The sequence below is a fragment of the Lissotriton vulgaris genome, chromosome 5, assembly GCF_964263255.1.
Source record: "Lissotriton vulgaris chromosome 5, aLisVul1.2, whole genome shotgun sequence".
In the NCBI taxonomy this organism is placed as follows: Eukaryota; Metazoa; Chordata; class Amphibia; order Caudata; family Salamandridae; genus Lissotriton; species Lissotriton vulgaris.
In genome coordinates this window covers 1,930,553,778-1,930,566,890 of record NC_141693.1, presented here as the reverse complement: position 1 = coordinate 1,930,566,890, position 13,113 = coordinate 1,930,553,778, and the positions used below count along the sequence as shown (strand labels likewise).

The 13,113-nt window shown below is 48.8% G+C and overlaps 1 protein-coding gene across 1 annotated transcript in view; it reads right to left on the bottom strand.

The window, feature by feature from the left end:
- Positions 1-13,113, bottom strand: part of LOC147717764 (kelch-like protein 24) — an 85,084-nt gene that overhangs the window by 16,390 nt on the left and 55,581 nt on the right. The window contains exons 6-7 of the mRNA XM_086924554.1: positions 12,909-13,085; positions 6,151-6,297 (exon numbers count right to left, since the gene is read on the bottom strand). Coding sequence (XP_086780680.1) covers positions 6,151-6,297; positions 12,909-13,085 — 324 coding nt within the window. The remainder of the gene's footprint in view (positions 1-6,150; positions 6,298-12,908; positions 13,086-13,113) is intronic.

Below are 13,113 nucleotides of genomic sequence, written 5' to 3'. Positions count from 1 at the left end.
GGCGGCACAGAGGTCCACGAAGACCGCATAGAGTGACCCTCCTTCTAGATGAACCGTATTCCAGTACAGGATGTTCAGTCTGAGTATTTGATCAACTGTTGAGACTCCCTTCCTAAATCCCGCCTGGAGGGGGCTTAAAATATCTGTCTCCTCCATCCAGCTTTGCAGCCTATCTAGGATTAGTCTGCCAAACAACTTCTGGGATACATCAATGAGGCTGATTGGGCGATAGTTGGAGGGGGGCAGGGGCGACCCTTTTTATTAAATATCGGGACCACCTCCGCTCCCAGCCAAGTATCCGGTATTTTCATTCCTCCCAGCACTGCATTGAATAAAACCATGAAGTAGGGTGCCCAAATCCCAGGTTCCTGCCTGAAGAGGTCACCCGGCACCCCATCCAAGCCCGGCGCCTTTCCAGCGGAAAGCCCCGCTATTGCTGTCCTAATCTCTTTTATGGTAAAGGGAACAGAAGTGTGTGTGGCAAGAGTAATAGGTGTTGTTATTTCTAAGTCCTCATTTTCGGGGGAATATAGCTGCTGGAAGTGGTCTTGCCAGGCGTTTGCTGCAATGTTGGGTTCGATAGCCGAGGCAAGATCCCTGCTCCCATGGTTGATTATTCTCCAGAATCTACGGGAGTCCCTTTTGGCTAGCGACTCCGATAGATTCTCCCAATACTGTACGTCCCACTCTATTTTAGCATTAGCTAGGAGTGATGTGTAAGCACTCTTTTTGGAGCGAATCTCCTCCCTAGGGCCTCCTTTTATAGTGGATAGGAGGTCTCGTTTTGCCAATCGACATGTGCTATTATACCAAGTGTTCCTGGTTGTTCCCTGGATTCTTGGTCGCCTTGTGCTAAAAAGATCAACTTCAAGCTTCTTAATTAGGTGATCGTGTACTTTTGCTAAGTCCTCGATATTTTCTTGTATGGAGTCTAAATTCCATAGGTCAAATGCCTCCTCGAGGATAGGGATAATTCCAGCATAGAGAGAGGCTAGCTTAACTTCACTAGAGGCAAGCTTTTCCCATCTTATCCGCCTCCTGTTGTTGTCCAACAGGTGTCCCCCTTTCAATTCCTGTTCGCTTGATGCAGTCACCCACGGAGAGGGGATGGCATACTCTAACTCCAAGGCATTGTGGTCACTGTCATGCCTGGGTATTATTTTAAAATCCACTACCCTTTTCCATGTCTGCATTTGTACCATAAAATAATCTAATCTGGATTCTCTCCCTACTTTATTAAATGTACATTTCCACGGGATGTCAGACCTAGTGCGGCCGTTACAGGCTCTCAAGCCATAGGTGAGATTTAATGTATTTATTTGGACGGCCAGCGGTGTCCATGCTCTAGGAGGGGGCGCTTCTGTCTGGGGAACCTGCCAACTTGAATCCTCCTCTAGGGAGGGTCCATCAAGTAGTCCAGGTAGTGGTTCAAAATGAGAATTGAAGTCCCCTCCTATTAGGTAAGAGATATCCCCAGGGATGGTTTCTAGAAGGAGCGACAGTGCCTCTATGGTTTTGGAAATGGACGCTATTTGGACTGGCCTGGAATAGATATTTATGACTAGTAGTTTAAAAGGACCCGGCCATTCGAGAAGGACGGCCAGTATGTCTTCCGAATCTACTGTATATCTTGACGCTCGGCATCCTAAGTCGGAAGCCACCCAGGTTGCCAAGCCTCCAGATGGTCGGCCCTTCCCACCCCAGGTAGCTGGAATTGAGAATGTCTGGAAGCCCCTGAAGGAAGTCTCATCCCTTGTCCAAGGCTCTTGAAGGAGACAAACACTTTTTGGGAGTATTAGTTCTAGCCATAAGTCCGAGTCTATTTTGTTGGCCAGGCCTGCCACATTCCAAGAGAGTAATTTTAGAGTTTGTGGGGCAATCTGCGTACCAGATTGGTTAACCGTGTGACTTGTGAGGTCTAACCGTAATGCACTATCTGTATGCCCTTCAACCATGGGTAGGCCTTCCGGGGCAATTTCCCTATTATTTGTCTCATGGGGTAGGTCTGAATTCCCAGTAGTGGGCCTCTCCTCCCTGTGGTTTGGGGAGTCATGGTTGCCTAGTTCCGCCCCTGGTGGTTGCTCATGTGCCCCTTCTACAGAGGCCAGCTGTCAGTCCACCATTTCAAGGCAGTCATAATGGTTAGACAGCGATAGAAATGGTGGCTGGTAAAATCTTGGGGGCCATGGCACCTCTCTATCAAATCCATCCCTTCCCATTCCTCTTCTCTGTACAGATTCCCATCCCCTGCAGTTGTTATATATGATCTGATGATCAGGGGGAATTCGCGTTTGATTAAAGGGGAGTCTCCTCCTTCCCTGGCTACCCTCCCAATTTCCCTGTGAGTTCTGGTGGTATCCTCTTCTCTGGTCGCTAGTTGTGTGGTCATTTGCTGGATAAAAGAACGAAAGAGGGACTGGGTGAATGGTACTTCCTTTGTCCTCCAGAAAGGAACTACAGATGAACAAAACTGTTCCTGGTTCTTTAAAACTCACCAGTATACAGTCACCGCTGATGGTTTTCGGTCTCTTGCCTACCCACGAGACTCTCCTAACCATGCGGATGTCGCTGGTCATACCTCTGGGAAGAGGTCTGTGTATTGAGAGCCAATTGAGTACTTTGTTTTTTAATGACTCCCCTGTCTCGTTTGAATCTGATTTTATTTCGGGTACCCCAACTAGAGTTACAGTATATGGAGCTACCTCAGGTGGGAGGTTGACAGTGACTGTTCTAGGTGGTTTTACCGCTGGATTGGTCAGGTCTGGTACATTTTGATTGGTAGTCAAGGGGGATTTGAGGGGACTTTTATGTTGGGGATTGAGCTGCGTGTTATCATTAGCTAAAGATGGTTGTTGTTGTGGGGTGGGAAGTTGCTTTTTGGGGCCGCCTACAGAAGTCGCTAACGTTGATGATTTAGCTATTGGGTTTGCTGGTTGTTTACCGAGTGCTTTAGTATTTTTAACACCCGATGAAGTTGTTGCTGCCTCGCTGGTTTTTACAGGTTTAGGAGGATCAGAGTTGGTTTTTATGTTTTGGATCGATGTTGGGAGCTGTGGGGCGGGGGGCCCCCGATTTCCAACAGTCCATAAACTGTGAGGCAGTTTTCTCAATTTTAATTAGTCTCGCCTCCATTTTCATCAGGCGTGCTTCTAGGGGGCTTAAGATTGATTTGAGGAGATGACTTATATCTGCTAGTGTTATGTCCTCATCTGCTGCCTCGGAATTGTGTTCAGTGGTGGGAGGTGGCAGATCAGTGAGGGTGTCACTGGGGAGTTCCTGGGAAGGGTCAATCGATATGACAGGTGCGATTCTTTCCTGGATAGTATGGTCTGTGCTAGATGTGTTGTGTGTTGACCCTGTCTTTTGCCTAGTTTTTTTTGCCTTTCTTTCCTTGTTGCACTGTTTCCCCATTTTCCTCTTTTGTATGGCACCCTCCCTTAAGCCCCTATCTGCACTCGAAGTGCTTGCTAAATTTGGGATGTCGGTTGTTAAGGGAAGTTCTTCCCTCAATAGTATGGGGCTTTGAGTGGGTAGGTCACTTTCCTCCCCCGTATTTGTTGTGTTTGGTAGTTGGGTGATTTGAGTCAATGGCAGTGAAAGAAGACTCATATCCTCTAGGTCGCTTAGTGTTCCCTCTGAGAGGTATATACTAGTGGTTCGCTGTACCCCACCGTAAGCACCGAGCTGTGAACTATCTATGATCCTCCTATCCTCAGGGGTTTTTGCCAGCGCTATAACGCCCATCGATGACCTCCTGACCCACTCTTATTTCCTGTGAAATTCGCCTTTCTAGAAGAGTGATGTCATCTATCAAGAGGGAACCTGCCTTCAGAAAATAGTTGTCAATTTTACCTTGATTAGGGGCAGTTGTTATGGGGCGATTAGCTGTCAAGCTGGCTTTACTCTGCGTCTCCATTTTGCTCATAATGAGCAATGAGCAATATGGCTCAAGGACGCCTGGTGAGAGGGCGATGGCTTAGTGAAATCAAAGGTGGATGCTTGGGGAAATCCTGGTATAATGGAGTGGCCCAGTCCAGTCTCGAACGTTCTCGAACGGCCTCAAACGGCCCGCTCTTTGCCCGGTCTTCGTCCCGAGCGCGTCCCGCTGCGCGCGACGAGTTGACTGTTTATGTCCTCCCTGGTGGGGGGCGGAGCCGCTGCGGGAAGAGGCTACAGGTGTAGAGACTGCCTCGCAGTCCCGCAGCTGTGTGGGCGGGTCCTGGAGTCAGCAGCAGCAGCTTTCTGAGGAGAGCCGCGTCCAAAGGGAAAAGTGTTTGATTCCAACGACGAGTAGGTCAATCAAGAGCAACAAAAGCACCCAGCCAGGTCAGCCCCACGACTCCGCTTTTCAGTAGCTCTAACAGTGCCGGTTTCCATCCTCCTTACTACATTTTTTTTACTTAGTTTAAATACGATGTATCGTCATTGTTAACGCATCACTTCCTGTTAGTTGCACAGACTTCTGGGACATGTAGTTTTGTACAATCAATACTTAATTCACATTAAAGTCTTTTGTGAATTCCTTGATATATACACACAATAAGCACAGGTGGGGATACCCACCTGTGCTTATTGTGTGTATATATCAAGGAATTGTATTTAAACTAAGTAAAAAAATTTAGTAATTGGTTTTCCTGTGAGCAAGGTCTCCGTAGAGACCGAAACGCGTAAGGTGTTGCTGGCTTGCTGTGTGTGGTTGTAATTTGAGAGTGCATGAAGGTACAACTCCCCTTCTTGGGGAAAACGGAATTAATTTAATACGCGGCTGGGTCCTGCCGCGCTTCGCGTGCACCGCCGAAGAGCACCCGGAAGCCTGTACTCTCGATCAAACGGGAAACGAGATATATATATATATATATATATATATATATAGATAGACTAAGATTAGAGTTTTGTATGACCTGTTTTAGCAGGCTTTATATCGTAGCTTTAACGCAAGCAGATTTGGATTATTTGTCTGAATTTGGTCATGTTTTACTTCTAGATCAATCCGTACAAATATTGCTAGACCACATTTCCGATACTTGATTAGACAACAAAGGACCCACTCAAAGATTTTTTGTTACTATTCCAATCAGAGAAGACTCTAGAATGGATGAAGAAATCTTACCCTCTCAGATGGGAACTTACTGCATGGGAATTTCATCAGGTACTATCTAAACTGATGGCTCCTTTTGAGCCTACGCATAAGGCATCAGTGCAGCATTTCAAGTGGAAGGCAGTCTTTATAGGGCCATTACATCAGCTAACAGATGGAGCTTTGGCCTCCATCTCATAACAGGACAGCGTTTTTTCCACCACAATACCCAATATAGTATAGATTTCCATATGAACCAAGTTATATCATGGATTGTTTACTTTCAGAATGCCTCCTCTCTGGCAGAAATAGCTGCATTCCATGGATGCAAGCAGTCTTTCGATTATACTCGGGCATTCTGCATTTTGGCATCTTCACTGAAGTCATAAATAACCACCAGCTTCTCCTATTGAAAAGGGTAAACATATATTCAATAAAATTGAAAATTCTGCAAGTGTTTCAGTTCTCTGCCCTGTCATAGTCTGACGCTACCGTTCCCTTCATATTCTTTCTTCCACGTAGGGGCTACAGGTTCCTTTGTTGCAGCACGTCTATTTTCTTATGCTGCATTTTGACAATTATTGACAGAAAGTCATAACAAATTCAGCCTTCTTAATCTTCGTCTGCATTTGGGAAATGGCAGCCTTTCACTTCTAAACACATATGCTATTTTGAAGTGTTGCAGAAACCACACAGGCGAGCGTATTTAACATTTATAACTTCAAAGAAGAAACCTACAATGTATAAGTAGAATAAAAAGTAACATTCCCCAACCAAATATTGTAAATAAGAGTTCGATCTGGACTATGGTAAATTAACCAACATCATAAGTTTAAGGATGAGCAGCAATGCATGTGTATTATATCTTTAAGCCTTAAGAAAGCCAATGAACTTGCAACACATGTAGGGGTACACTAATTAAGGAAATATGGTTGAGAATAAAGAAGTCAAGCAAAATGATGGTACTATACAAGAAAATGAACTGGATTCCTCGTAAATGATTATATTACAAATAATAAAATCCCTTTTTGCTATACCATTGTCAACCCCAAGAGGATGGTAGCCGTACATACCAATAACATAAATTTTGCCACGGAGAACGCAGGCAGCCGATCCTGAGCGGGCAATGCGCATGGGGGCCACTTCAGTCCAGACATTGATTTTAGGATTGTAGACCTGCACAAGGTCCATTCCATCACCATCTTCCAGGACGGCACCACCTGTGAGGGGGGTGGTGGAGATACAAATTCTACAGTAAGAATCAGAAGTACAGTGTAGAAGACGGGAGAAAATGACGAGCCGCATAAGGTTCCAGCAACATGTCACTTTCCACATGTAAAAGACGTACTCTGAATGACACTAGGTTATTAATGTAAATGCTACTTACCAGTATGCATCTGTTCTTGGCATGTAGGGCTGCTGACATTCATATCTGTGCATAGATCGCCGCCTAGTGTTGGGTCCGGATGATTGCACATTGTTGTCCTGGAAGAGTCTTCGAAGTATCACGAGATAGGTGGCTCCTCCCCTGGACTACAGTGCGCATGGGCATCGCCTCCATCCCCAGATTGTTTTTAGCCATTGGCAGAGATGGAGTGACATATGTGAGTGATGCCCTATGCTAAGAGTATGAAAATGTGTAAAGAAAATACTGCAGCTGCTACAGGCGCCGGGGAGGAGGGCGGGCGATCTGAATGTCAGCAGCCCTACATGCCAAGAACAGATGCATACTGGTAAGTAGCATTTGCAGTTCGAGGCATGTGGGCTGCTGAATTCATATCTGTGCATAGAATACATAGCAGTCCCTCCATTAGCGGCGGCCGCCCGTGCCAGCTGCAGCCGTTTGAAAAAGCGTTTTGAGAACAGCCTGGCCAACAGCTGCCTGCTGTTTAGAGTGCACGTCTACACAGTAATGCTTAGTGAAAGTATGTGTGGTAGACCATGTAGCTGCTCTACAAATATCTTCTAAGGGAATTTTACCTAGGAAAGCCATAGAGGCCCCCATCTTTCTGGTGGAGTGGGCTCTTGGTGGAATTGTGAGAGTGCGTTTAGCTTTAGCGTAACAGATCTGAATGCATTTCACTATCCACCTAGCGATCCCCGCTTTGGAGATAGCATTTCCCTTGTGGTGTGAGGCAAAAGCAACAAAGAGTTGCTTGGTCTTACGAAAATCTTTAGTTCTGTCGACGTAGTACATCAAGGCTCTTTTAACATCAAGGGTGTGGAGCATCCGCTCCGCCAGTGACTCTGGGTTTTGAAAAAACACTGGTAACTCAATTGTTTGGTTCATGTGGAATTGAGATACAACCTTGGGTAAGAATTTAGGGTTAGTGCGGAGCACCACCCTGTTAGCGTGTACTTGGAAGAAAGGTTCCTGGATGGTGAGCGCCTGCAACTCGCTAACCCTCCGTAGCGATGTAATTGCTACTAAGAAAGCAACCTTCCAAGTTAGAAACTGAAGCTCACAAGAGTGCAGTGGCTCAAAGGGAGGACCCATCAGCCTTGTAAGAACCACATTGAGGTTCCATTCCGGAGCTGGTGGTGTCCGCGGTGGAATGACCCTTTTAAGTCCTTCCAGAAAAGCCTTGATAGCAGGGACCTTAAAAAGGGATAGGTGTTACCTATTTTGAAGGTATGCTGCCATCGCAGACAAATGAATGCGGATGGAAGAGTACGCCAAATTGCATTGGTACAGGTGGAACAGGTAGCAAATAATGTTCTGAATGGAAGCGTCCAGTGGGTCAATATTGTGGTTTACACAGTACATGACAAAACGCTTCCACTTGGCTGCGTAACAAGCTCGAGTAGTGGGCTTCCTTGCCTCCCGAATGATGTCCATACAATCGGGGGGAAGATTGAGGTAGCCAAACTCTAGGACTTCAGGAGCCAGATCGCCAGGTTGAGCTGTTGCGGATCTGGGTGCTGAATGTCGCCATGGCTCTGCGTCAGAAGGCTGGGGGTGAGATGAAGCCTCTGATGCGGTACCACGGAGAGTTCGAGAAACGTGGTGTACCATGGTTGGCGGGCCCATGTTGGAGCAACCAGGATGAGAGTCATCGAGTGCTGCCTGAGTTTGCGTGCCACCAGCGGTATCAGAGGTGCTGGGGGAAAAGCGTACGCAAATCTGCCTGACCAGTTCATCCACATCGCATTGCCCTGTGATTGCGGGTGTGGGAACCTGGCGGCGAAGCTTTGGCATTTTGCGTTCTCCTTTGTGGCGAACAGGTCTATCTCTGGATGACCCCACCTTTGGAAGTACGGTTGGAGTACTGATGGGTGTATCTCCCACTCGTGCATTTGGTGGCTGTGCCTGCTGAGCAGGTCCGCCATCTGGTTGTCTTTGCCCGGGAGATGCTCAGCCATGAGGAAGAGGTTCCTCTGAATGGCCCCCTTCCACATGCTCAGAGCCAGATGAGACAGCTGCGGAGAGTGTGTGCCTCCCTGCTTCTGGATGTAGTACATGGCCGTCATGTTGTCCGTCCGGATCAACACGACCTTGTTGGACAGATGTACTTTGAATGCCTTTAACGCCATGAAGATTGCCATCAGTTCCAGAACGTTGATGTGCATCTTCCTCTGCTGTAGTGTCCATAGTCCCTGCACCGTGTAATGGAGTACATGCGCTCCCCATCCCTGGAGAGAAGCGTCCGTTGTCAGGATAATCTGTGGCACAGGCTCCTGGAACGGTCAGCCCTTGCAAAGGTTTTGTGGATTCCACCAATGCAGAGAGTTGTATGCCCGACCGCTCACCAACACTAGGTCTGTCAGTTGCCCATGAGCCTGAGTCCACTGACGTGCCAAGCACTCCTGAAGCGGACGCATATGTAGTCTCGCGTGCGGGACGATGGAGATGCAGGAGGCCATCATGCCTATCAACTGCATGAACACCTTCGCTGGAAGAGAGTGCTGAGGTCTGAATCGTTGGATCAGAGTCTGGATGCTGGCGATTCTCACTGAATTCGGCTGCGCAGTGGCTGCCAGCGTGTCTATCGTCGCGCCCAGATACTGCCGTACATGGGCGGGCTGGAGATGAGATTTTGGATAGTTCAGCGAGAATCCCAGATCGTGCAGGAGATGAATAGTGCGTGACACGTGGTCTGCGCACTGCTGTTCTGTCCTTGCCTGAATGAGCCAGTCGTCCAGATAAGGATAGACGTGGACGTTTTGGCGTCGCAGATGCGCCGCCACAGTCGCCAGGCACTTTGTAAAGACTCTTGGCGCTGTGGTGACCCCGAACGGCAGAACCCTGAACTGGTAGTGCTGGTCCAGGATTGTGAATCTGAGATACTTCCTGTGGGAAGGATGCAGGGGGATATGAAAGTATGCATCCTTTAGGTCCAGTGTGGCCAGGAAGTCCCCCTGTTGAAGCAGAGGGAGAACCTGCTGTAACGTGAGCATATGGAAGTGCTCCGAGAGAATGTACCAGTTGAGGGGCCTGAGGTCCAGGATGGGCCTGAGGGATCCGTCCTTTTTGGGGATCAGAAAGTACAAGGAGTAAACCCCTGTTCCCCTTTCTTGCAGTGGAACGAGCTCTATTGCCCCTTTTTGCAGCATGCCTGTGACCTCCTGCTGCAACAAGTGCAAGCCGGACATAGGACGGCTTCTTGGAGGAATGTTTGGTGGAGTGGAAGTAAGTTCCAGACAGTAACCGTACTGGATAAGAGATCTCACCCACCTGTCCGTGGTGATGGTTTTCCACGCGGGCAGGAACTGCTGGTGTCTCCCCCCGACCGGTGTTGAGTGGTCGGGGGGCAGTGACAAGACGTCACTGCTTGTTGGTGGCGGTGGACCTGGAGCTATTGTTTCCACGTCCCCTGCCCTTGACATTGTTGCCTCTGTAGCCACCTCTACCCTTGTTGGTGTAGGAGGTCTGGGTATTGCTTTTATAGTACTGTGTGGATTGCGATGCTTGACCCCTGGAGGTGCCTCTGGAATTGGAGCGGCGAAAGGAACCACCCCGAAACTGCTGAGATTGGAGGGCCCCCATAGACTTAGCAGTGTCCGTGTCTTTTTTCATTTTTTCCAGTGTCGCATCCACCTCAGGGCCAAACAGGTGGTCAGGATTCACTGTTTGGTTGAGTATGGTTGTTTGGATATCAGGTTTAAAGCCTGAGAATCGAAGCCATGCATGCCGCCTCAGCAACACACTAGTGTTGATCGCCCTGGAGGCAGTGTCAGCCACATCTAGTGCACATTTGATGGAAGCGTTAGTGATTAGCTTGCCCTCCTGAATTAACATCTCCCCAGCCTCCTTGTACTGGTCAGGTAGGTACTGCAACAGTGTTTCTAGGGTGTCATAGTGAGCCCTATCGTAGCGTGCAAGTAGGGCCTGCGTGTTTGAAATACGCCAGATGTTAGCTGCCTGCGCAGCAATCCTCTTTCCTGAGGCCTCGAAGATTTTCGACTCTTTGTCTGGGGGAGGAGCGTCACCAGTAGTCTGTGAATTCGCCCTCTTCCGAGCGTTGGATACAACCAAAGAGTCCAGTGGCAAGTGTCCCTTGATGTATGTTGGATCCGAGGGCGCTGCCTTATATTTCTTATCAATGCGAGGATTGATGACACGCGCCCGAGTGGGCTCCTTGAAGACCTCCGGCGCGTGCTTTAGCACCCCTTTGAGCATCGGCAATGTCTTGACTGACTTCTCTGCCACTGAGAAAGTGTCAAACAAAAAATCCACATCCACAGGATCTGAGTGGAGCTCGACATCATGGTTGGCTGCGGCCCTCTCAATTAGGGCGTTGAAGGCCGCAGAGTCCTCCGTCGGCGAGGTCTTTGCCGCAAAGAGCTGCGGTTCCTGACCCGATTGCGGGTCATCTGGGTCGGCTCCGACTGACCAGGGTTCATGTTCCTCCTCCGGATCAGAGTACGCCGGATAGTTGTACTCGACTTCCTCCTCATTGTCACCCTCCCCTGCGTTAGAACGCGTAGGAGAACGTACCACTTGTTTGGGAGACGAAGGCTCCATAGGGGCCGAAGCGCCCGTCGAGTCCTGCTTGTTTTTAAGAGGAATCCGAAAATGCTCAAGCACCGGTTCCGTGGTGATTTTCCGTTTGAGGAGGGACAATTTCCCAGTATTGGCATCGATGATGACCTCACGGCGCTCTTCCTCAGCGAGTGGCTGGAGCCGAGGCTTCGACCACGCCAACGAGGCTTTGGGAGTCGACACCTCCTTCGAGGGCACGTCCGCCCCCTGCTTCGGAGCGAAGGCTTTCGGCGTCGACTTTGGCGGCAGGGTGTAGCGAATAGGCGTCTGGGCCTTCGCCGGCTTCGATGCGGGCTTCGGCTTCACCCCCTCTGGTTCGGGAACCGCAGTGTTTCGAATCCGTTGGAGGGATTCAACGACCTTCTTCGTCAAGGCTGGAGAGGGCTTGACTGTCTCGAGATATCTCCCCGAGTCGGGAGTCGAGTCTGCCGGGGGCAGCGTCTTCGGAGTCGACACCTTGCCATCCTTGGCCCCGACGGTCGGAGCCGGCACAGCTGGAGCCTTGGAATCGCTTTGACGCTTCTTTGGAGCCTTTTTCGGGTCGTCGACCTTGACCATCTTCCTCTTGAACGGAGTCCGTTCCATGTTCAGGAACTTGGAGCGTCGAGTAGGCCCGTCCGCGCCGAGAGCACGCGGAGGGGCAGGAAAGCGTTCGGAGCTGAAAATAAGATAACCCGAACGAAACAATACCGACGCCCAGCCTAAAGACCTTTTGGTCTCAAGTAGAAACGTAAAACTACTATCGGTTCCGACAGAGGGAACCGAAACACATCCGAACCCAATGGCGGAAAAAAACAATCTGGGGATGGAGGCGATGCCCATGCGCACTGTAGTCCAGGGGAGGAGCCACCTATCTCGTGATACTTCGAAGACTCTTCCAGGACAACAATGTGCAATCATCCGGACCCAACACTAGGCGGCGATCTATGCACAGATATGAATTCAGCAGCCCACATGCCTCGAACATTACTCTTTGGAACAGAACTACAAGGCCTACTAAGTATACCAACTAAAAACAGGCACTTTAGTTGTATGGTGCCAGCAGCACAACCCCAGACCAAACAAACGTGGACAGGTATAAAAAAAAAATGTGTTCCATCAGAATAGAACATGGATAGTCACAACCGAGAAGATGCTAGAAGAGCATTAAAAGAAGCAGCAGCAGACGCCAGGAATGGCTGCACATCTAAAATGTGAGACAGGACCAGGATATATTGGTCAGCTGACCAGAGGAGAAATTTGTCTACCCAAGGTCTTTGCTCCCAACAAAGACTACCTTGGATCTCACGGATACAGATGTAGCATTTAGCACATGGCACACTGTGAAGTTGAGCCTTTATTGATGAGGTGGCAGAACCTCTCATTTGCGGCTGTTTATACCCCAACACCACACCATTCCTCCTCATAAGGTGTACCTAGACACACGGAATGTCTATGCTTCTCTTTTGGGGGGGGGGGGGCCATATACATAATGTTACATGCCTAAGTAGTTGTGCAATCACGCAGTAAATGTACTGGGGATCTCTGCTCTGAAAAGGAGCGTAAGCAACATAGTGTTGAGTGTTCTCCTTGCATATTCAGAGTTGTCATATTCACATAAGTATTGCTCTATAGGCTAAGTATAGTTCAAGGAGCATGCCTCTTCTATCCCTTGGTACAATTGTGCCTCCACATTAGTAAGATCATACTGTTCAGTTTTGACTGGATGTGCGACTAGTGTTTCTTCAGATCTCATTTCTGCATTTTCACACTCCTTTTATGATGTGGCAAATCTACAAGAAGTCAAGACCAATGGCAAAATGTGTAAGAGGCAGTCAAGTATTCAGACCCAAAATGAAGGACACACACCTGTCACATACAAAAGCCCATCATGGGCCACTACAGCTGGGCTGGTCACTGCCATCTTCATCGACTCCACAAAGAGCCATGTGTTTGTGTGAGGGTTGTAGCACTCCACAGAATCCAGCCGGGAGTGTCCCTCCCATCCACCAACAGCAAACACGAGGCCATCTAACATGGCCAGTCCTAGGGGGGAAAAAAGATACACAGAATG